This window comes from Zonotrichia leucophrys, chromosome Z (genome assembly GCF_028769735.1).
Source record: "Zonotrichia leucophrys gambelii isolate GWCS_2022_RI chromosome Z, RI_Zleu_2.0, whole genome shotgun sequence".
Lineage (NCBI taxonomy): Eukaryota > Metazoa > Chordata > Aves > Passeriformes > Passerellidae > Zonotrichia > Zonotrichia leucophrys.
The window spans coordinates 1091187-1116285 of NC_088200.1; the positions used below are offsets into that span (position 1 = coordinate 1091187).

The 25099-nt window shown below is 40.6% G+C and overlaps 1 protein-coding gene across 2 annotated transcripts in view; it reads left to right on the forward strand.

Annotated features, from left to right (window-relative positions):
- The first annotated feature begins 263 nt into the window (after positions 1-263).
- DYM (dymeclin) overlaps positions 264-25099 on the forward strand; it is a 211258-nt gene continuing 186422 nt past the window's right edge. For both annotated transcript variants that reach the window (XM_064736044.1, XM_064736045.1), the window contains exons 1-5: positions 264-382; positions 11486-11663; positions 21397-21449; positions 22120-22213; positions 23478-23614. In XM_064736044.1, coding sequence (XP_064592114.1) covers positions 11524-11663; positions 21397-21449; positions 22120-22213; positions 23478-23614 — 424 coding nt within the window. In that variant the 5' untranslated portion in view covers positions 264-382; positions 11486-11523. The remainder of the gene's footprint in view (positions 383-11485; positions 11664-21396; positions 21450-22119; positions 22214-23477; positions 23615-25099) is intronic.

The following is a 25099-nucleotide window of genomic DNA, read 5'->3' on the forward strand; positions in this document are numbered from 1 at the left end:
CTCTGTGGCTTCCTCTGCACTGGCTGCAGCAGCTCCAGCTCCTTGTGCTGTTGGAGCCAGGGCTGGGGCAGCTCTGCAGGTGGGCTCTCACTGGAGCCTAGGGGCACAGGGGCAGGATCCCCCCTGCCCTGCTGCCCACGCTGGGGGATCAGCTCAGGGCCGACACGGGACGTGTCATGGACGCCCCGCCCGTCAAGAACTACAACTCCCGTGGTGCCCCGCGTGCCGCCCCGCGCGGGCCTCGCGCACGCGCAGCGGGGCAGCGCCGGCGACGTGGAGGCGGGCGGGGACCGTGAGGGGCCGTGAGGGGACCCGGGAGCGGCGCGGGCCGAGGCACCCCGGTACCGACCCCGCCACCGACCTCGGGCTCAGGGCACGGACGGTAAGCGCGGCCTCGGCGGTGCCTTCGAGGGGCAAGGGCGACGGGTGGACCCGGCGGCCGCCGACTCCGAAGGCGGCCCCCGAGAGCCCCCGGTTGCCCCGACGTCACCGTCCCCTCGTGGCGCGGGCCTGTGTCGCGATAGACGGAGAGATGCCTTGCGTAATTCGACACCGGCGCTGAGGAGAGTTGCCGGGGCACCGGCACCCGCCGTGTCCCCGCCCGGGCTGGGGCATCTCCCGGGATCCCTCGCAGGGTTCCTGGGTTGTACCTGTGTCCCTTCGGGATCCAGGAACCAATCCCGCACTGGGTCCCCTGGATGTCCTTGTGTCCCTTAGGGATCCAGGGATCCCTGCCAGGGTTCCCAGAATGTGCCTGTGTCCCTTTACCCAGACCGTGACTGTTCCCTTACAGGGATCCTGTGATCCCTCAGGGTCCCTGGGATGTCCCTGTGTCCCTTTAAATGCACCCGGGACTGGAAAGCCAGAGATTTGTACCCGTTTTTTCTTATGCGCTCTTAATGATATTTGTTGTTCATGGCTAGATGATAAATTGATTTATTTTCCATCCTGTTCTTGACGGAGGCTTTTCTATGCTTCTGCAGCATCTCAGATCTCCTGCGGCTCACTCTGCCTCCTCACTCCTACCACATTGTTTTTATACTTATGAATGATAATATTTATCAAAAGTGAGGTTTAAAATTGAGATTGGTATCTCACCTGAGCTGCCGGGCTTTGTATTACCTCATATGCCTTCACGCCAAGCACTGTTTGTTTGTTTATTTATTCTTTTTAATCTGTGCTGGGCGTAGAGAGTTTGTGGGGCATTATCTAATTTTTTCCCTTGCCTGTGCTGAGGGATAACGTGCTGGGCTGCAGTTTTAATCATTGTAGGTGTTTGCAGAAGTAAGGAAGCTGGTGATATTTCCATCGTGGATCACTTTTGGAGTGCAGGGGAGTGGAAGGAGGCTCCCGGGTGGTTGGGTCCCGTGTCCCAACACAAGGTTGTGTAATCCCACATTGTGTCAATTCCCAACTGAAAAACGTTCTGGATGCTCCAGCTGGGCCGGCTAGAAAATTGCCATTTCTCCTTAGAGTGCCAGGAGCTTGGGAGGCCTCCTGCTGTCGTTTCCATGGGCTATTTTCTCTTTCCACTGCTGCTGCATCAGCGGAGGCCCGTGGACAGCCCGGGGAATGCTGGACCCAGCTCAGCACTGTCACCTGGCTGGAGCATCCTCAGCTCCTCCTCTGACAGTCCCCTGCTGATGTTTTGCTAGCAGAGCTTCTAATCCCTCATATTTCCTGCTAAATCAGTAAAAAAAAATAATTGTAGCAAATTACTGCTAAACTCAGATGGATCAGGTGCTTCCTTCCAGTGATTTTAACAGATTAAGAGGAAGATTCAGAGATCATAGAATCCCAGACTGGTTTGGGTGGGAAAGGACATTAAGGGTCATCCAGTGCCACCCCTGCCATGGCAGGGAGAGCTCCCACTGTCCCAGGCTGCTCCCAGCCCCATCCAGCCTGGCCTGGGACACTGCCAGGGATCCAGGGGCAGCCACAGCTGCTCTGGGCACCCTGGGCCAGGGCCTGCCCACCCTCCCAGCCAGCAATTCCTCATTCCCAATGGGCCAAAATCTGTCCCTGCCCTCTGGCATTTTCTGACATGCTGTGTTTTTAAGACCGTAAGATGTTTTTGACATGCCGATGACTGACAAAAGTCACTAAAAGTAAGAAATCCTGTTTGGTGGCTGCTGAACTGCTGCCACAGTAGATGATTAATGATTTTAACTGTATTTTTTGAAGTGTATTCTATAGAGTGGAAAGTCTGTATCACCTTGAAGTAATCCCACACTGTGACCAGTGTAACTGAATTTGCAGTGGATCCTGAAGATAGGTGATATATTTTATATAACATATTAATATAATATTTTAATATAAATTATGATTGTAATATAGTATAAAATTATTACTCATACAGAGCAGATTTGTCTTTCTGCATAACAGGCTTTTTTATGTTGTAGTTAGGTCTTCAGCTGTGAGAAACTTCAAAAGCTGAGCCAAATAATCCTGTTGCAAAAATAGGGTTAATGCCCAAACTGTGGAAGAGCACAGATACCAAAATAGTTGGATAAACTTTTACATATACCAAAATATACCAGTATTGAAACAAATGCAGGCCTTTTAATGAACATCTGAGCATCTGTTTGAAGCTTAAATGGTGCTTGAATTATCTTTTTGAAACATTACTGTGGCTTTTAGGCAGGTGTTACTTACGTCTGATAGTGAAGTAGGGATGAAATACTTGTGTGCAGCAGTAATCTTAGCATCCCTTCCATATTGATGCCACTTGATTTATTAAATCAGGCTACGTTTAGCCTGACTTGTGTCATATCCAACCCGCCTTCCATTTCAATTAGAAACAATTACTATAAATTGATTTTTGAGGTGCTGAGTGGTTTTTTTTTTAATAAATAGAGGAAAGGGACAAAGTCATCAAAGCCTTCTCATATTGAACCAAATTTCCAACACCATAATCCGTCATAGATTATCAGGGAGTTGGTGTAAAACTGTTTTTGAAAACCATTGCTGTATTTGTGGTAATAAAAGTCTCTTTTTGGCCTCTGGAAGTAGAGAATGTCAAACCAGCAATGTTGGTTCTGATGTGCTGTCTGTTCCTAATCTGTGAAGGCAGGTCTCAGTATGGGTTGTGCTCATTCTTGATTTGTCTTTATTTTTAAGCTCCATATCCCTTTGGTATACTTGTTTAAAGTTCAGTTTGTTGTTCTCATTTTATAGTTCCAGCACACCTGTCCTGGCTGGCAGCAGGAATCTCACTGGTGAGAGCAAACAAAGCCTTTACAGAAATACCTGCCCACTGCAGAGAGTGGAGATAGTATTTGAATTTTCATTTCTTGAAACTTTTGAAAAATGTATTATTTACCTGTAATAGTTTTGTAACAGGTGTTTTACACAGAAATTACAAGGTGTGCCTGACCCAGCCTTCTTCCCTTCTGACAGTGTTTACTAATTGGATTAAAGAATTTTTTTCTGCATGTACTCCAAAAAACACTAGCTGTATTTGAGTGCTGACCTTTTCTTAGGGTGTTGGAATTGTAAGAGTAAGGATAGAGGTACCTTCCTTCATGATTAAATTTTTTCATAATTGCCTGCACACCGCCTCTCCTCCCCTCTGTGACAGGATGTTTTTATAAAACTGATGCTGTCATTCTGCTCTCAGATTTATTTCATAACTTGTTACGTAGGAATTTCAACAGAAAAGTGATCTTTACAGTTTTTGTTGCTTTAAATTTTGTTAACTCATGATAAATTTTATAGTTAGAGAGGCTTTTGAACCTTCAGAGAGATTTGGCCACAAGTATAATGTTTTAGCATAGGTGTGTAATTGCCTTCACTAAAAATGAACAAAATTGAGGACTCCTTAATTGATCTTGTGGGATTTTGTATTAATGGACTAGAGATATGATTTGTTGCATAAATTGCTTTTTTATAACTTGGACAAAGAAGTCCTTAAATGCCTAAATGCTTATTTACCTGTAAAAGTTGAACAGGATCTCTCTGAACTTGTGAAATACCTTGAGAGAAAGGCATTTCACATGCAGGATTCAGCAAAAGCTTCCTCAAGAGGTTTGACATGTACCTGCTGCCCTGCCCTGCCCTGCCAGAGCATGGTGACTGAGGGAATAGAGGACAAAAAGCTTCATTTAGATTGGCTGTGTCACCAATGGGTATGTGCTAATGGAAAGGCCAATACATGTTGGGTGGAAATATGATAATTTTGGAGTCTAGTTTGCCACAAGCTTGTATTTGCTTATTGGTGTTCAAGGCTATCACGTAACTTTTTAATATTTTTTAGAGCACTCTGTATCAGAAGTTTCTGTTGTGAGGTGAAAGGTTGGAGTGGCATTTTTGTGTAAATAATTTTTGATCTCTTACAACTGTAGGGAAAAGCATCTTGAGCAAGGTTGTCCTCCTTGTTTTTGTCCTCCTGTGAGTCAGTAGTTCCAGTTCAGGACGCAGCTTTGAAGGTGACTAGTTGTTCACTTGAAGTAAGGTATTTTGAGATTAGTAAGTGGGCATCTGCTTATTAAAATTATTAGATTTGGTGATCAGAAATTAGCAGAGTAGATCACCAGTAACCTGGAGTTTAGAGATTATAGAGTGTATGAAAACATGTTAGTTTTCTGAGATGGCACTGAGAAACACAATCAGTACATCTCAGTCTCATTTATAGAATTTAGCTTTTCATTTTCCTGTCATCTCCTTTCAGAGCATTTATTAAAATGTGACAAACTGTGTAGGGTGAGCTGTCAAAGACAATAGTCATCCCTTGTTGAGCAGTTTGGGGAAGCACCACAACATCCGGGCTCACTCACATCGGAATTCTTCTGCTTGAAATACTCTGCCTCACCATGAAGGGTTTGAAAAATCCCTTCTTCAGTTGTGAGCAGAACAACTGTACCGTAGGTGGGACATGAAGGGAGCAGATTGTGCTCTTCAGAATTAGGCTTTTATTGATGACTGACTCCCACGAAAATGTTGTGGAAAAGGAACTGGAGCAGAAAACGCAGCATCGTCACTCGTTTTTTCAGCTGCTTGCCTTCCCTGTGAGGGGCCTTCTTTGCCTGCAGTAAATCTGTTGAGATTGATCACTTCTGCTGTGTGCAAGTCTCTTCAGGCTTCAGTGGAACCCAGAAGGACCATTCTGATGCCACTGCGCCGCTGCTCGATTCAGGTCCTTATTGTGGAAGGGGAAGGCACTTGAGCAGAGCAGGAGAACCGAAAGAGATGCTGTGTTTGTTCATCCAGCTGAGTAAACAGTGAACAAGTCAGATAATTTATGTTGAGAGCTGCCTAAAGACCTTAAGATATTTTATTTTATTTTATTTTATTTTATTTTATTTTATTTTATTTTATTTTATTTTATTTTATTTTATTTTATTTTATTTTATTTTCTTGTTATTGTTCTTAGGCATTGTGGGGACCACTTCATAATTCTGTTGCATTTCTCACTGCTGTCCAAAAATACTTCTGTCCTGTTGTGCTGAGCTTTACAGGAAGATGTTTTGGTACCTGGTGAATAGTTAGTGTGCTGGGCTACTGCAAAAATAGAAATAGGTTAGAGGGTTGTATCCCTGACAGTAGCCATCAAACTTGGCAGTGTCTGAAAAATAGTGGGTAGTGGAGAAACAGAGGATTATCTAGAAAGCTATGAGAGATGGTATTGGTCTCCAAGCTGCAAAGATAGACCCTGTCATGGTCAGCCAGGTTCTCTAAAAGAGCACTTAATTTGTGTTTGTCACAAAAGCAGCTTGCCTGTCTGCTGCTTCTCATAAAACTGTGGTTTTTGTGGTTTTGGTGTTTTTTTTTCTGGGGGAGAGGGGATTTGGTGTGTATCTGAACAGTTTCAGCATGTAAAAGTAAAAGGGGTGGGTAAAGGCAGCTGAAGGAAGGAGTGAAAGGAGAGGTTGCCAAAAAGGCAGTAGAAAAGGGGAGGAAAATTACAAATCAGTGTAAAATGAGCAGAAACAGTCTTTCCCGCGTAACTCATTAACTTAAAAACAGTAGGAAGCTTTTCTAATTGGTCTTGCAGGATGTGTTTATTCCACTCTGAAATCTCCCAGGCTGCTGGGTTGTGGCTAGTTGGTGTATCAGAGAAGGTGGATTTTTAATAGTGGTTTGATACTGTTTGAAGATTGCTAAGCATTAAATTATAGCTGGAATATTCTGACTCATTACCATGCTTTAAAAACAAACACTATTTCAATGCTCTTTTCTGATCTAAAATGGCAAGAATTCCTAAAGTCTGAGGATTGTAAAGTTTTTTTTTTTTTCCTGAAGATCTCTTTTATTGGCATGAATTGTTATTGCCAGGTATTTCTGCATCATTAGTTTTGCTTAGCAAAATCTTACCAATTTAATTGGTAAAATTAAAATTCTTACAGTTTGGGACCTCTTTATGTGAAAATTAGTGAGTGATCTCTGAGTATGAATGAAGCATTTGCATAACTGCTTTTTGTCTTGTAGAAAGACAGAATCTCATTTTTGGGGGATTTTTTCAGCCTTTTTAACAGCACCAAAACTTCCCCAAAAGAGTTCCCCAAGCAGTGCAGGTAATAAACACTTAAAATATCTGGAAAGCTGCAAAGTTGCTCAGAGAAATTGAGGCTGCCCCATCTGTGGAAGTGTCCCAGGCCAGGCTGGATGGGGCTTGGAGCAGTCTGGGACAGTGGGAGGTGTCCCTGCCCATGGAAGGGATGGAATGGGATGGCCTATAAAGGTCCCTTCCAAAACAAACCATTCTATTTATCTATGAAATATTGCTGTAACACGAGGAGTAGTCAGAATTTGAATATATTGTGTGGACAGTAAAATTCAAATATTGGAGCTGAACAATACATACTGTTTTCTGTTGTATGGAGAATTATGTGTAAATATATTGCGGTAGTCTCACACCTCTGTGGCAAGATTTATCTTAGGATTTTGTGGGATGCTTTAATGTCTCATGGGTGAGAGATGGTCTGAAACCTGCAGTTCTTAGATACAAATAGGAATCAGCCAAAAACCTTTGGTGATTTGGTGCAGTGCTTTGGTAATGCTGAATGAGCAGCATTACACCTCCTATTCTCATCTTTACCGTGATTGTGGCTCCTTTGCTTGGAAAGAAAACAGTGTCCATAGTTCATAAAGCTGCAAACTATAAAGGTAACCAGAGTCCTGCTCTGTATAGAAACTAAATTTTTGTTAGGTTTTAAGATGTTTTCAGTATTTTCATGTAGTTGTGTTAAGGACTCAATCCAGTGGGCAGATCTCAGATGACATTGTAAAATCATGTACATGACCATCTCAAATTCTTACACTTTAAAGCAATAATTAAAAGAAAGTCCCACAGATATCTGTAATTTATATTATTCAAAATATCTGCAGACTAAGCCAGATGACCATGGCAAGTGTAATTTTGGAAGGGGGCAGCTGACTGTACTGGACAGATAAAATTCCAGCATTAGCAGTTAAGTTGTGATACCAGTAGGAGATACAATCCTGAAAGGAACTCTAATTACTTGTCTAAACTTGTTTAAATAGAAGATGTGTAGAGGATGACAAATTTTTTCCCAAGTTCAACAGTATACATCTGTACCTTGAGTTACACTTAGGAGCTCACACATGGCATCTGTGTACTGCTGAATTGCTTTTAACTTTCTTTCGGATGAAAAATTATATTCTTGTAAGCCTTGTTAATAATTAATACTAAAATCTTCTAGAACAAACAGTAAACTTGGGATTTATACCTACCCCTAGCAATTTGAGATTGGAATGAGTCCTGATGTGCAAAACAAACTCCCTTGTGTTGCTCTAAAGCCTCTGCTGCTGCATTACGGAGCCAAGTTCTGGGGCTAAACAGATGCTGGATTTAATAGAGAATGACACTGGCAGGCCAGGCTGTGATTCTTTGGGGGTGTGATAATATTGAGCTAAGCTAAATGAGGTGATAGCAAGTTGTGTCTGGGTTTTGGTGGTTTTTGTGTTTTTTTTTTTGTTGGGGGGAGGTGGGGGAGCAGATAAGTAGATTGACTTTTTGTAAAATCTTATATTAATGAACTGTTTATTTATTTAACATATTTAAAGGAAAAGTAAATCAGATTTCATTGGTAATTTACTGCTAGAGTGAGGACTGACTTTCCTGGAGTGAATTTCCTGTGATTTGGTGTTTACTGGGGCTGTCCCACTTCAGCATGTGAGGAAGCAGAAGTTGTTTAACCTTGATTTTTGCAGTTTCTTTGGGATCCCCTGGTGCAGCCTTTCTGTGCAGTGGGGGCTGTTATGAAATTGAAGGAAAAATTGTAAATAAATAAGTAAATGTTTTAAATACTGCTTAAAGCATACTGTTGTAAATCTGTTCCAAGTACTGATGAACCTTTTATATTATCCAATAACTTGAACCTCTACTGTCTTAACCAGCATGCAGGCACAGAGGCAGTGCCTCTTAATAAAAAGCAGTGTGGACATTTAAGTGGTTACATGTTTTATTTGAGGGATCTTTTTAGCACAAGGCAGCTATTTCTAAGAGAAATACTTGATTTGACTGCCATTTAATTTAATATTATTTAGTAGCAGTTGAATTGGAAATGTGTTTGAGATCATGACTAGCATGTAATCTGCTAAGTTAAAGCATTGGGGTTAATCTGTTACTGTTGTTAAAATGCCTGGAAATTAAATGTTGATTTTTTTTTCTATTTTAAATTGTTTTTAGTCATTTTTCCAGTAGAATATTAATGAACTCTGAAGGAGAGACTTGTTTCCTGGGTCATTTGATGGCTGGAGTTCCTCAGAAATGTCTTGCTTGTGTAAAGCAGGGCCTGTGGTTCAGATTGTAGGAGCTGAAGGTGCTCAGGCTGTGTCATGAAGTCATTGCAGAGCACTTCATCAAGCTTTGGGGTAACACAAGTTCCTGATGGAAGGAGTTAGCTTTGTGTGTCTGTAGGTGTAGTCATCTACAGGAAGGGTCCGTAGAACTTGCTGAGGTTTTTATTTCAGAGGGGTATAGTGAGTGTAATGTACTTAGGAGAGGAAAGAAACCACCTGGGTCATAACAGAACGAAAAAATCTGTATGTTTGTTTGATTGCTCCAAGATTTGCTGGCTCTTGAGTGAGTGGAAGTCAAAGCTCGCCAAGTCTCCTTATCTACAAACTACTGTCAGGTATTTAAAGCTCAAGCAAGCAGGATTATTTTGATATTTGGATGGCTCGATATTTGTTTCATTTAGAGGAGAAAATAATCAGCCAGTGCCTTATTTTACTGTCGCTTTGGGGAAGATTGTGGAATGAAAAATGTTCTCTGCGATTTGGAGGGAGGCAGCTGGGCATTAGGGCTGGAGGGCTCTCAGGAGCTCCACAGCTTGTCGTGTTTGCTTGGGAGCGTGGCTGTGGAGCTGGGCTTGTTCTTGGGCACTGTGATTTGACACTGACTCTGAAAACAGACAATAAAATTTTGCTAAGACTTGCTGTTAAAGCCCTCTTTGTTTTGGATTTTTTCTTAATGGTAACGTGCTGGCATGCTGTAGGAAATCTGGAAAGCAAGCGTGACTCCTTTTCAAGAATTAGCTTGAAAGCTGTTCCAGTTGCTGTCATATTTCTGGGAAGGTGGTTTAAATGTGGGGGGCTTTGGGAGCTGCAGCAAACTGTAAGAGTAGCTTGAAAATAGAGAATACAGTGACTCATTTTAAGAGAACAGACTGAGGGTTTTGGGCACTGTCGGTGCTCTGGCATGGGGAACTCAGAGTTCCAGGTGAAGGTGGAGGCATTTGAAGGCAGGGCTCCAGCTGCCTCTTGGTTCTCTTCACCACTGATTGTTTGTCTTGGAGCAAGTAAGCTGGAAAACATGAGCACAGAATGGGAACTTGAAGCAGACAGAGGCTAGACTTGTTTTTTCTCCAAGAAATAAAGGTTTAAATGTAGGGCCTTTAAGCCATTTAGAGGGATGGGGTTTGTGTCAAAGTATAGGTCCAGGGCCAACAGCATCATTGTTGGCTTTTGCAGTAGTTGAACATGTTGCAAACACTTCAGGTTGGACGGGGCTTGGAGCAACCTGGTCCAGTACAAGGTGTCCCTGCCTGTAGAGTCTCCTACAAATAAAATTTAGAAAATAATCACCATTTTCTTTCTTTTCTATTTTTTTTTTTTTGTTAGGATCTCACATTTTAAAGATCTCTTTAATATTTTATATTTATATTTATAGTCTACTCTATGACTGTGCTGGCCCTTTGTTGTTTCTGACATGTTTGTGTACTTTGCTGCTGCTCTAAATCTCAAATATGAATTCCGTGATGGCTGCTAATGTTATAGCTTTTTGTTTCTTTCCAGTAAGCTTTCTTCATATTTACACAGTTCTTTATTAATATTGATTGCTCTTAGAAGTGTCTTTTCTGGACTTAATTGCTTTTACAAAATTGATGAGTTTAAGAGTATCAGTATGGTCGTGATCCTTGTGTCTGATATCTTGTATCTGATACTTTGCATCTGTATCTTTGTAGAAACCAAGGGAAAAGTTGCTGCTGGGTAGTAGTTTACATCTTCTGATGCAGCTGTGCCTGTTCTTAATGTCTTGTGCCAGCTCAGGAATGAGTATTTAGGTTGCAGTTAATGTTGCACAACACTTTTATCTTGATGGCGATGCCTTTTTTGATGCAAACTTATAAACCAATCAGTCACGGTTATTTTGTCCCAAAAGGTAGAAGTTTATTGAAGTTGATGCCCTGGAAAGATGTGAAGTGCTTGGGATTATACCTGGCACGTAGTTGATAGGGTTGTGTTGGTTTCTTAGCTAATTAAATTCTTTATAAAAATGAGAAGCAGCATGAAGATTTTAAAACTTCTCATTCCTCACGCAGATCAAGTACAACACATATAATAAGAGGTTTTGGAGTGCCAGCTTCTGCAGTGTTCCATCAAAAGGCAGTTGTGTTTCTGATGTGTTCATTTTATGACTCTTTCCCGTTGAAGTAGTTGCCTGGAAGGAACCGTGTTATTTCACAGAGGTCAGGAGATTCATGTCAGTAGTACCTTTGCTTACTTGATAACAGCATGATAAGAGCTGTTAAGGCAGGAACTTTAAAGCTGTAGATCGTTGGTGGCACACAGGAATTAGCTGCATCTTTACAGAAGTAATAATTTTCTATCTGTGCGTGTTCAGTTTGAAAACATACTTCTGAATAGTTGTCAGCTTGGCACGCCCATTAAAATTGTGAATTCTATTCTTGTAGTTTTCCCCACTGCTAGCAGCCTTGTCACTGATACAACTGTGAAGCAGTGTTCTTGCTGAGTATAATTTATTAAAATACAAGTGAGATGATGACTGAAGGAATAGCACAAAAACTTCTACCTTTCTTGACCAAACACGTTATAGTTGAAAGTTTGTTGAAAGGAAATCTTTCTGATATATTCCTATGTGCCTGATTCCTGCATCTTAGTAATTTTTCAAGGAGGTGATCTAAAGCTTTACTGGTGGCTAACTCAGGGTGTACATATTCCTTATTTGTGCAAAAGACTTAAAATATTTCTTTCTTCTTTTTTTTTTTTTTTCTCAAAGAAATGAAAATTTAGAAAAACCTTTGCCAAATAAAGAAGATGGGAGCGAATAGCAGCAGCATCAGTGAGCTTCCAGAAAATGAGTACTTACAGAAACTGTCAGGATCAGAGCCCATCTCTGAGAATGACCCGTTCTGGAATCAGCTTCTGTCTTTTAGCTTCACCACTCCAACAAACAGGTAAGAGGGTGTTGAAGAGCTGGCTTTGATAATATGTTTATAGAAGTGACCAGTCTGAAAGCAAATGAGTGGTTATGTTAATTATTCTTGTTTTAGGTAGCAGAGGAATAAATGCCTGTGTAAAATAGACTGCTGTCTCTAAGTTTGGAAGCGTTTTCCACCACCTCTTCCATTCCTGTGGGTTTCTTTCTTCTTCATAATAGCTGTAATTGCTATTCATTCTCCTGGTAAAGATCAGAAATAGGGTCTGTTGTGTTGGGGGAGCCTTTTTTCCTTGTTGTTTTAGGAAGCTTTCTTTTCCTTTGGTATAGCCTTTGGGTTTACTGGAGATTCCAACATTTGATGTTTCCTCTCAATTTAGAGTGAATTGTACTTCTTGCATGATTTAATTGTAGGTTAGCTTTTGAGTTGCTTAGTCTGTATAGCTTTTTTTCACCTTCTTTGCATCTCAGAAAGAAATTTGGTGTGCATTCTCCATAAAAATATTTTCTAAATACCTAAAATTCAAGCTTTGGATGCGTTTTCATTCCAGAAAGTGGTGTAGGGTATAAATAAAATCAGTATTTTTTGGAGGATCCATAGCGCATCTCCAGAAGTAGAGAATTTAAGTTCTTGTAACTTCTATTAGCCCGACTCCATTGCTGAATTCTTTGGCCTGTGTGTAGATCATCAGTTTTACAAGAACAATCTGATATTAATATCTTCAGGTATTACTTAAACTATTTTTACAGTTTTCAGCATAAAACTGGTGCTTCTCTCTAAGTGAAAGTTCAGGCAACTGGAATGGAAAATGGTTAAGGTAAATAACTGGGAAGCGTTTACTAGGTGCTATTTTTATGAAGAGTGAGGAGGAGGAGGAGGAGGAAGTATTTTGGCTTCTGCCTGGAGAGAATAGCCAGAGGTGTGGGAGAAGGGACAGAGTTGTGGAGGGCTGTAAAGCTGGTAAAGGGCAGGATGGGACTGGGAGTGTGCAAACAAGCAGTTAGTTGTGTTTCCTCTAAGATTCCTGAAGATTGGATTTATTTACAGCCTACCCATGACTGATAAGATTGACAGTATTCTAAAAACTTATATAATACTCTGTTGTTAGGGTTAATAATAATTACACATAAAACCACACCAATTTCTTTTTTTGCTCTATTTTTCTTTGTTCACCATGAAAGTTAAGGAGTTTTTCTTAGCTTGTTTTGCAGCTTTTTTGTGCCTATTTCATGAAATTCAGATCCAGTGCAGAGTAAATTTGCTAAAAAAATCCCCAAATCAACAAAGCAAAAATCTCACCAAACAAAAAAAACCTCAAGCAAGAAACATAATTAAAAAGACTAGAAGTCCAATAAAATGATCCAAATGCAGGTTGAAAGCTTTAATTAGCTGAACACCAGATGGTGCTCTTGCCTGAGAGCTAGAGAGGAAATATTTTTAGAGACATCTTTTCTGCAGCTTAGTATTGGAAGGAAACAGAAATTTCTCATTTAGTTGCATCTACCTGAGACAACCATTGGCAAGTGAAATCAGGCTATGTTGGCTGCACAGCACCCTCAGTATTTGATTATATCTGATAACCTTGCCTTCAGGAATGGAACAATAGAGGTCAATGTCAATTTATGAGATTGAAATCTTCCAAATGACCAAGTTAACTCTTTTTTTTAATGAGGCTTAAGTGTCAGCAGCAAGATGCTTGTTTGTGATTTGTGGAAAGGAGCCAGTTTTCACGTGTCATACAGGACAGAGTTTTACAGTTTTCTTTTTAAATTCACTTTTTCTGGTTTGTTGCAAAACTAGTGGCTGTTTGCAAGTATTATTTGAAGCAGTTTAAGTGCTTTGTGTTGTTTTTTTTTCTGGAGGCAGTTGGTGATACTTCAGAGTAAAAGATCTGTTTCCTGAAGTTTTTGCAAAGATGGGACTGATGCGATTCCCAGGGAAAAGAGGGCTGTCTTCTCTGGGTGCTGCTTTGGATGTAATTCTGTTCTACACATGTCAGTACCATAGGGGAAGAGGCAGAGAAAATCACTAGAATGCGGTAGAAAAGTTTATGTTGGTAGGAAAAGCAATCAGCCAAACCCAGATTATCCAAGCAAGGTGTGGAAATGGTGGGGCTGGGGTAGATTTACTCCTTTCAGCAACAGATGCCCAACAAATTCCCCTTTTTGTCAAGAAGCATTGCCCGTAGCAAGGAAACAGTATCTGCAAAGAAGGATTCCAAGGGAAATCTGAATCTGTGTGTGTAAGAAAGTTGTTTGTGGGGTTTTTAACACTTTTCCATGTATGCTTTTTCTAGTTAGGAACTTGTGACCAGTGCTTTGCGTTACAGAAGCTGTTCCAAGTTAGTCCAGGTGCGGTAGATCCCAGGTGTCAAACAGAGCTGGATCTTTTGTGGAACAGTAGTCTTTGTGCCTTGGCTTGAGAGATGGGGAATGTCTTGTTACTTCAAGAAACATGAATACATGATACCAGATCTTAAAATAGCACCACTTGCAGCGCTCTGCTGTCTTAATTTTCTTATGCTTTGTGTCTCCTGGCACTTTGTATTTCTTCATTTGTCCTTGTTTTGCTTTTCTCTCTTTCACCTTTCAGTTTAGTTGATCTCTTCCTCCTTTTTTCCATATCTCATCTTTGTGGTTCTCTTTTTTTGGTTTTTATTTTGGCTTTTTTGACCTCTACCTGACTGAATGGGTTAATCTCTCTTTTTCTGATTCCTTGTGAAATTGTTTAGCATTGCTTATTTCCTCAGCCATGCCTTTTTTTACTGTGTTTTATTTTTTTCAGTCCTGTTGACTTTTTGGTCAAGAACACAAGGTAGTTTCTTTTGGTGAAGAAAACAAGGTCGTTTTCTATATGGAATAAATAGTTTGTTTCTGTATGGGAAAGTTTGCGGAATGCTCTTGCCGCTTCACTATCTCTTCCAGTGTTTATATTGTTCTTCTGTAGGTTTAATTAGGAGCTAATCTATCTGGAAAACACAGCAGAAGTGTTTATTTTTTCAGCCAAGATAATTCCCTACAATGATTCATGGCTTGGCACCACAAAACAATTCTGGCATGATGAGGGATTGATTTTTTGGGGCACAGCAGCCTATTAAGCTAAAATGTGGGATTGCTTAAACCTGCTTTGCCATCCAAAACTGAACAGGAGAGTGTGGTCAAAGCAGAGCTTGCTCTGAGGAGTCCAGTATACTGTCTTCCTCTCATAGCATTCATTCTTCCTCTCATACTGTTGATTTACTTAATAATTAGACAAATATTAAGAGGGACTCTCAGCTGTCAGTAATCAGAAATGAGCTGATGGTGAATTCCTGCTGGCTGCCTGTGACTCCCCTGGCATGAGTGAATAGTAACAGCCAGAGCCAGCCTGGGTATCTGGCGCATAAAGAAAGCCTAGGAGTGGGAGCAGATAAGTGGTACAGATGTCAATGACAGTCCAAGGAACAGCTCCCAGCAGTTTAGTTTTAGGTTGCCTCACACTTTTCACTGTAAAAGGTTTATTGCAATGTCATCTTCCATAAAGCAAATCATGTGTGCTAAGCAGGTACTGCTGAAGTGTCTGCTGAGGCATTTCTGGTTTCAGCCATTAGGAAGTACTTGGTACTCCAGTTTCCCAATCCTGCATGTTCCTGTTTTTTTTTCCTTCACAGGTCCTTATTTTTTGCACAGAATGGACTTGTGGGACCTGAATTAAAATCTGTATAAATCTGTCACTTCTATACTTTAGGTGACTACCCTATAAATCCAATAGTGTTTGGTTATTGGAAAAATTAAATACAGCTTCTCTGGATGATTTTTTAAGTTACTGTCAGGATTAAGAGCTATGAGGTTTGCTTTGGAGTGTTAGCTCTCAGTCTAGGCAGACTTTGTGTTTGTCTGGATTTTCTGTGATTTGCTACCAAGAATGCAGCCTCCTCCTTAGTGGTGGTATTAGTTACAATTATTTTCTGATGGAAAACTTAAAGTTAACTAAAGCAGAACTTGCTGAAAATCATGTGCTTAATATTTACTGTTCTGCTTTGTTCCTTCCCCAGAATTATAAATGAGTTGGTGGTTCAAGAATAATGTGCATGGGCCCTTAATGGAAAGACATAGAGATGGGAAGCTTTTATGTTTCCTTAGCATGGTACATTTTTTAAATGGTGCAATAAATCATATGCTGCCTTATCCTCTTTGATGTCTGTCCTCCAACTACGCCATTAAAATCAGCATTCCCACAGTATGAATTTAGTCAATGGGCTGGTTCTTCTGTTTTGTGTTCAATGGCAAAGAAAAAAGGCCTTACTTTGAGGAAAAAACTGTCAGGAAAGCTGCTTGTTTTGTTTTTTCCCCCTCCTTTTTTAGAGGGGTACTTGTCTGCTTTGGTTTGGGTCTTTTTCTTACCATGCTAAGGGCAGGTGATATGATGTGAATATGTTTTTAATTTCAGCTTTTAGGCAGAATGCTTTCTCTTGCTATGAGGAGATACTATAAGAGAAGCCACTGCAACTTTGAAACATCTTCTGTTGTGGTGCTGTTAAAAGAAAAGCGGATAAAACCACATTCTTCAAAGCTGGCTGCTGCCAGGAAACAACCTTCACTGTCCTAATAATTATGGTTTTGCTGAAGACTGATTGTTAGTAAATTTAACGTAAGGCAGCTGAATTCAACCATTGAAAAATAATCCTATTTATTATGCCACTTTTTTTTTTTTTTTTCTTTTTTTCCCTTCCTTTTCATTTTTTACAAAAACATCCTGCTAACTGCAGGATACTGCTTTTTGGTTGTAAGAAGCCAGAAATAAAAATCCACAGTCTTTGAAAACAATGAAATTTTATTGGTTAATAGACTGCTCAATTTGCCATTCTTTCCCATTTCTATTGAAAAGAGGTTTTCTTACAGAAAACTAACTTCCTGATGAAGAAACTCTGCACTGTGATGAGTGATTGCAAACACAAAGTGATTAAATCCCAAAGAAATAATGATTATCCTTGATTACTCTTTACTTTCACCACTGATGTGTGATAGCTGCGATCACACAGATGCTGCCTGCATCTGGAGCAGGTTTTAGTGACAATTGGTGTGCAAAATATTCTTGTGACATAGTGTTAATATGTTACAGAAAATAATCACTGCCACTGTAAAACCTCTCCTGTTTGGATACCTTTAAAATGAACAAAGACAAACCAATTTTCTTTAAACATGGCTGTGCTGTCAAGGAAGCAAATTTCACTGGTATTAATTTTAGTTTTGCTGAAGTCTGTGGGCTTAGCCTCTACATAAAAGAAAAGCAAATAAAATAAAAGATTTTTTTTTTCTTTTATTAAGTACTTTGAAAGTGCTGGCCATCAGATCACAGCATGAGGGAAGAATTCCTGTGAAGCCTGGAATTTTTTCCTAAAGTGTGTGGGAAGCAACCGTGCACCTCACAAATTTGCTTGTATCCAAGCGAGCCAGTAAAGTCTGGATAGTTAAGAATATTCTGATTTGAATCTATTCTGTTTACCCCCTATGTTCACAGCCTGTTTGAATCCCCACATCAGGTGGTACCTTTTGTTCCTTTCTTGGAAAACCGTGGAACTGGTGAATATGTAAATATGTACTGCTCTGTGGAAGCGAGGTGGTTCAGTGCAGGTTGTGCAAACTCACCTGGGTCACTGTGATCCTGCTGCTAAAGGCCCGTGGCTTGAAGCTGGTGTCACAGAAGCCCAGAACAGTTTGAGTTGGAAGGGATCTTAAAAATCATCCCATTCCACACCCCTGCCATGGGCAGGGACACCTTCCACTAGCCCAGGTTGCTCCAGGCCTTGTCCAACCTGGCCTTGGACACTTCCAGGGATGGGGCAGCCACAGCTGCTCTGGGCACCCTGTGCAAGGGCCCTGCCTTCCTCAGAGTTTGTTCCCTATGCAGGTGACGAGTTTCCATAGAGTGTCTTGTTCAGGGCAGAGCTGCCTGGATGTTACTGGAATGCCTGGGTTTCTCCTGCTGATGCTCAGCAGAGCCATCAAGCAGCAGGCGGAGTTGAGTTTTCATACTCACTGCCTGTTTGTTACTAGCAATAGATAATCTGTTTCACATTGTGAATATATCAAACGTTTCTCATAGAGCAGGGAATGTTTTACACTCCATCCTTAACAAATCTGTCCTTTACTTTTATGTGTTCTAACCCATGTTACCAAGTGCTACATCCACATGGCTTTTAAATTCCTCCATGATGGCAACTCCATCACTGCCCAGGGCAGCTGTGCCAGGGCTGGACAGTCCTTTCCATGAAGAAATTTTCCTCAATATCCAAACTGAACTTCCTCTGGCCCAGCCTGAGGCCGTTCCCTCTGCTCCTGTCCCTGTTCCCCCCGGCTGTCCCCTCCTGTCAGGAGCTGTGCAGAGCCACAAGGGCCCTCTGAGCCTCCTTTGCTCCAGGCTCAGCCCCTTCCCAGCTCCCTCAGCTGCTTCTCATCAGACTTGTGCTCCAGACATGTATTTGACAACGGGGCAGTCCAAATTCCTCAGGTGAGAGTTCTTATTCAGGTGAGAATTTCAATTCAGAGAGAATTGGAACTTTTATGTAATCAGTGCAGTGAAGCTTCACTTTATCAGTCCTTGCTCTTGTTAGGACTGAAATACAATTCAAGTACTTATTAACAGTGTTCTCTGTGGCATAATGAAAGGACAGATGTTTCAGTGTTGAGTTTCCATTTTTACATTCATTCAGTAACCAGATGTTATTTCCACGGGGACTGTAGAGAAAAATTGGTACCACACACTTGGTTGTACTGTTTCTTTTGTGCCACCTTGTGAATCTTGGCTCTGGCATCTTGTGTCCGAATCTTAATGTAATTTACCTTCTGTCTCTTCACTGCACAAGAAAATACCCAGGCCACTTTTTTCCATGTCTCTCACTTCTCTTTCCTGCCCAATCAAAGGAAAGAAAGTCACTGCTAAGTTTGGCCCATGGTACTTAGGAATGAGCTGCTGTTTTTTGTACCCCTCCATGATACTGTCTCCATGAGTGCATCCCTGGGGATGCATTTCAGTGGTGTCTGTCTGTTGGGGTGGTATTTCTGCTGTAATTCCCCCTCACTAGGTGCGGGAAATTACAGCAGAAATTCCCATTTCATTTGAGTGAACTGAAATTTTATAGTAGTTGTTGCCTCATCTTGAGTGTGGCAAAATTCACTTTTGTGTTCTTGTTGTATGAATAAGAGGCAGTGGGCTGTAGTTAATTTTTAAGCATTAAACTTCATTTTAGTATGAAAAAGAATTACCGTAGTGTTAAAAGCTTTGCTGAAGATCTGAAAGCCTTGCATGCTTTGCCACGGGTTTTGATCCTGGCAACTTGTAGGAACTAAACAACTCTGTGGAATTTTTTGAGGACTCTGTGTGGGTTTTAATAACTCAAAAGAGAAGAAAAAAAAATCTGTAAGAATACTATACTTTGAAACCTAACCTTAGAAATTAGGGAGAAAATGAACCATAATTCAAAAGCTGAATGTCTGCATTTAGGGTTTAAATCCTGGAGCAATTACCACTCTGACTGTGTCCCCAGGATCTTTGGATAGTGGGAGGAGTCATGTTGTGTTACATTATGATTTTTCAGTACCTAAAATTTTCTACTGAGTTGTTGTCCATTGTAATATTCACCCTTCCTGCTTGCCAGGTCTTGGGAAGGAATAAATCCTGATGACAAGCAGCCAGCTGGGCAAATTTAGAAGTTTTTGTTTTTTTTAAAAGTGTAAGGTCACATAGACCTAGAAAACTGTGTTGTCCGTAGTTGCTGGTGGCGTGCTGGTGGTTCTTGCTCAATACCATTTGTTTTTAATTACTGTGCATATTTGTAGTGCTGGAACAAGAGACCACCTTTGAGACCAAGCCTAATATTTTTAAAGTATATATCAAAGTGTAAGTTTGTTCTTTCTGAATCTTGTGTTTCAAAGCAGTTTGTAAGAGAAGAATGAATGCTGGTAATTGATATCAGGACAAGCCAATCTCTGTAATTTAAAGTTGTCTTAGGATATTCAGCTGTAGGTGAAGAGCTGTCTCAGCTGTCAGCTCACTGCACAGTAAATTAGTCTGATATACAATAAAATTTGCAGGCATCTTAAAACCTAATTTGATGTCTCTATCCTGAATAATTTCCTGTTGAAGAGTTTTGAAATAATTTTTTTGACTGCTCTTTTTACAGTATCTTCTAGTCCTCATGAGCTGGGGAACAGCTCAGACTCCATGGCTTCCAAGAGCGTGGCTCCACAGGGTTTTCAGCACTGGAGCTTGTTAAGCAGCTTCCCACACAGCACCGCTGATAATCTCAGGTTGATGCAACAGTGCTGTAAACTGGGTTACCACGTAAATTTAAAAAGGATTGTGTTATGATTGCAAGTGTTGAACTAAATTTATTGACCATCCTTTAATTTTTTGAACTTCAGAAGTCCTTGAAGGTCAGGCTGTATGTTCAGTCTGTATAGAGGCTCTACCATCTCTTCCAAAACCTTAAGCAGTAGATATGATATGTTCACATGTTCATAATATGAGCGGTGACACGACAAGAGGTGATTGTTTTAAACTAGAAGAGGGTGGATTCAGACAAGATAGAAGGAAAAAATTGTAATTATGAGAATGGTGGAACAGGGTGCCCTTTAGTTATTAATATTCATATTGCTCAGTGTGGCATTGAACACAGTGTCTGATGATTTGTCTTGTTTTCCCATCTGTTAAGGATGTTTTTGAAGATCAGTTGCCCTGCACTCATAGGTCAGAAGTATGTGTTTGATGCAGCTGGTGTGGTTTCAGTGGTTGCTGTCAGGTTTTGCTTTAGTGCTTTATTGTTCTTTTCAGATAATGTTTTTCTGTGGCGTATCACGAGGCAATTAATGAAGTTAGGAACAATTTGCTGCATCTGATGTGATTGTTGTGCTAGTATAATAACATTGGTTAAAAGGAAAGAGCTGGTTAGCTTGAGATTAAATGTCAAATTGAGGTTTCTTTTATTCGTGTTTTTAGAAGTGCGTCATTTTGCGAAATTTCTTGTAAAAAAGTTCAAGTTCTTTCTGTAGGCTGCTGTTCTATTTGCATTTTCGGTAACACCAAACTGAGTATGGCAGCCCTGAAACTGCAAAACTAGCAGTAATAAAATGCACATGGAATCACAGAATTGTTTAGGTTGGAAAAGCCCACGAAGACCATGGAGTCCAACCATTCCCCAGCACTGCCAAGGCCACCACTGACCCCTATTCCCAGGTGCCACAACTGCACAGCTTTTAAACCCCTCCAGAAACAGGGATTCCACCACTGCCCTGGGCTGCTATGCCAGGGCTGGACAGCCCTTTCCATGGAGGGAAATTTCCCAATATCCAACCTAAATCTCCCTTCACACAGCTTCTCTCATCCTGTCCGTTGTTCCATGGGAGAAAACACTGACATAATTTCACTCTGATAGACATTTCACTTTTGAATATTAGTTTCCTTTTTTATAGTTGCTGTGCTTCAAAAGAATATTGCATTTCCTGATGTTAGGATGACAGAGCATTGGAATGAGTTGCTCAGAGAGCTTGTGAGGATACTCAAAGGACACCTGGACACAGTCAGGGTGTGCTGGCTTTATGAGATCCTGCTTGAGCAGGGAGGTTGGACAAACTGACCTCAACAAGCTAATGGATGGCTAAAATTAAGTGCTTCATAGAAAGATTTTATTACTGTTTTGTACTGAATTTTCACTTCTAGTACAGGAACCCAATTGCTTGTGTAACCAGTTTTGTTTTCTTTTCCTCTGGCGTAGTGCTGATTTAAAGCTCTTGGAAGAAGCCACAATCTCAGTCTGCAAGTCTTTAGGTGAGACATTATATTATCTTTTTTCCATATACTTTACCAGAAAAATTGGGAAAGGCATCCCTGTTCTGATCCCACATTCATGCCTTTATCATTCTATTTGTATATATTGCCCAACTAAAATTAAAGCAGTGTAAAGAGTGTGTTTATGTGTACCCCAAACCTTTACCTCCATTGTTAACTCTTTTACAGAATTTGGTATGACTGCAAGATTTAAAACAAATATTTTCATCTCTACTATGTCTTTTTCCCTTTGCCCTTTAAGCTGATCTGTAAGGGGAAGGAATTAGAGGATGGGAGGAAGGGTGATATAAATGTGATCAGTGGTGTTGCGAGAAGGTGAAAGGTAGTTGTGAAGACCTGCCCAGTTTTCTGATGGGAGGCTGTTGTGCTGCAGGCAAGTATGGGAAAGAAACAGTTTGAGTATGAGTATCCCATGTTTGGGATATTTTAAATCTAGGATTAATGGTATTAAGAGAACAATTTTGGACTAATAAACCATGTACTAGAGAATCTTGAAAGAGGAATTCCTGTACAGAAAACCAAGACATACTGTGCTTTATTTAGAAATATTTGAGACATTGAAATTTGCTTTTTTTTCTAAATGTCATTTGAACTAGATAGTGTCAGCTTATGCATACTTTGTAATTGTATCTTTTTTTTTCTCATCTAGTTGAGAAGAATCCTCGAACAGGAAACCTTGGATCGTTGATTAAAGTTTTCCTTTCTAGAACCAAAGAGTTAAAAATTTCAGCAGAATGTCAGAAGTAAGTTCTCAGAAAAAAGCTGTGTGTGCCATTTAATTTTTTAGGTGTTCCTTTTGTTGCTAGCACTTGAATTTTTCTACGCTGCTCACAGATCAAACCTTAGAATTCTCTTAAACTGCTGTTTGAAACAGAACAAGTGTCTAGTACTTCTCTAAACACAGAAATTAAGTGTAATAGGTAAGTAGGTTACTCGGCAAAAATACTTATTTGTATGTTAGATGAACACATTTTTATATAAATGATGTAAGGTACGGGTACTACTGCCTTAGAAATCTTTAAAAATTATCTGAACTTCTAAGCTGAACTTAATGTATGAGCCAATATTCTATCTTGAAAATATTTTAAATATCTGTATCTATGAAGATGTAAATATGTATCAAAATACGGTTTTCAGGTTATGTCATGCAGCTGCTGTTGGTTTTGTTGGCCCCTTTCAGCAGTAGGAGAGAACTCCCAATAGGTTACTTGTGCAGCACTGTGGGGTTTTTTTTTGCAGGAGGCTTTCTGTAGTTGTTCCCTCACACCCACAGATAAATGTCCCATTTTTTCAGATCTGGGGCTGGAATTCCTCCTTGCTCCCATGACTGTCATCAAGTTTTTTGCTTGCACTAAAAGTAAGAAGTTATTTCTGCCCAGATAGCTGTTACTGTTTTAATCCTAAAATACCTTGAAAGTACAGCTTTCGGCAATAATTGACTCTGTGCTGCTGCGTGGGATCCCCAGCAGGGCTTACTGGGGCTCAAAAAATTTTATGCAGCTGTATTTCCCTTTCATTCAGAAAACTTGGAAAATATTTGTGTGTATTGCATAATAAAATTGTGCTGTATGGTGCTCCTGAAGTCCATAAATGCCTACTGTCACCTGAAAGCTGTTCACCCGGGAAGAGGGCTGAGGTTCAGGGAGCCAGGAAGCTTTCAGGTCTGAACCTGCTGGAAGTTTTCAAATGTCTGTGTGCCTTGAGTCCACAGCTCTAGAGACCTCTAGAAGTTTGCTGATCTGTTTGGTGAGTTCCTCAAAGAGTTCTGTCTACTGTGGTGTTTTTAATGGCACAAATGTAGTTAGGGATGAGGTTGTATTTTCTAAATAAACTACTTTTGAATACATTCCCATTGTATTTTCTGTGACGTCAACTGCAGACTCCCTGCTTAAACACTTTTCCTTGCTTCAACTGTTGAACTTTGTCTACTCTGACATTTATTTTCTTGTGGCTTTTGATGCATGTTTGCTGGTGGAGTGTTACTGATTCTTGTTTGTTCTTTTCTAGCCACCTCTTTATCTGGCAGGCTCACAATGCACTGTTCATTATTTGCTGTTTGCTGAAAGTATTCATCAGTCGAATGTCAGAAGAGGAGCTGCAACTTCATTTTACTTATGAAGAGAAAGCAGGACCAAGCTCATATGGTGGGTGCACACAAGTGAAATATCCCATGAAAAACTTAAATGTCCTGATGTTTGTAGATGTGGCACACAGGGACGTGGTTTAGTGCTGGACTAGTGAGTTACATTAATGGTTGTACTTGATCTTAAGGGTCTTTTCCCTCAGGTCCTTTAGGTCTAGATACCTCTATGATTTTATGTTTTTTAGACTCAGAATCCCAAACTTTGCTTTAAAACCAGAAATTAAGTCCTAGAGAGTTCGATTTAGCTTAATCTGGATTTTTTTGAACAGTTGTTGAGATGTGGTGCTGTAGATCAGCCTGAGCTTTAGTGATTTTCAAACAGTTTGAAAGGTGATAATGGTCTTCTTCAGAGGAATTGAGGTGAAGGTGGCAATGAATGAACCTTGGAACATTGATGTTGCAATTCAATGCATCTTTTCACATATTTTTTATAAACCAACAGAAGCCACAAAGTGGAATTAATGCTATTTTTAGAGATCTAGTGAAGGAAAGTAACAGTCCTATGGTTGGAATTGACCCCTTGAGAGAGCACCTGCTAAAATTTAATTTGGGGGCAATAGCTTTAACAGAATTTAGGCAGAATTACGAAGATTGGCTGATGTCCAGGAAATGGCGTGTGTATTATGCAAGATGGAAGATGGCAGGAGAGATGCTCAAGGAAGAAACTTGTCTTTGAACAAGAATAATAGAAATACATTCAAAATCAGTCGCACTGTCTGCCACAAATCTTGGTGTAGCCCTGTATCAAGATGCTCTCATGAAGTGCATGATGGATAATGCTGCCATGGGAACCTTGATTTCTCTTGCTTTGGGGTAAATCATGGAATCATTTTGGCTGGAAAAGCCCGCTAAGATCATCAAGTCAACCCAGCACTGCCAAGTCCAGGTCAAGCACCGTTCAGTGTTTAATTGCGTGTTGCATGAAGCCCAAAAAGTCTCAGAATGCTGGAGCAGAGTGAGTGCATGGTGTGAGAACCAAGAGTGTCTGACTGTGGATTTCCTGCAAGGAGGACACGTGTTGAGAGCACCGAGTCACTGCTTGCTCATCCAGCAGTGAAAACTGTTCATTAAAATCTGTTTAACTCCTTGGCTCCTGCCAGTGCTCTGGGGAAATCAGAACTGTGGTGCCAAAGGATTAAGTGCTACATGTTGAAATGGTTTAATGTATTTAAACTGTGATGAGTGATCTCTAGGAGGGAAGTCAGCTCGCTGATGCCCTGGAAAGAAGTATCTGCTTGTGTATAAGCTATCCCTGCAGACTGCCTGTGGGTTTATTCCTGGATTAAAGAAATGGCTCACCTCTTGCTTCAGTGTGCAGCATGCCACAGTGAAATGGGTGGAAAAGCTGAGACTTTTGTCAGCTGGAACCCCTGTGATCTTTATTCCTTGCACTGGGAGTTCCTCACAGTGTTGTATGGAAAGTGATTCTTGTCACCAGGGTAGACCCATGCTTATACCATGTCTAGCAGCACTTGACTGTAATTCA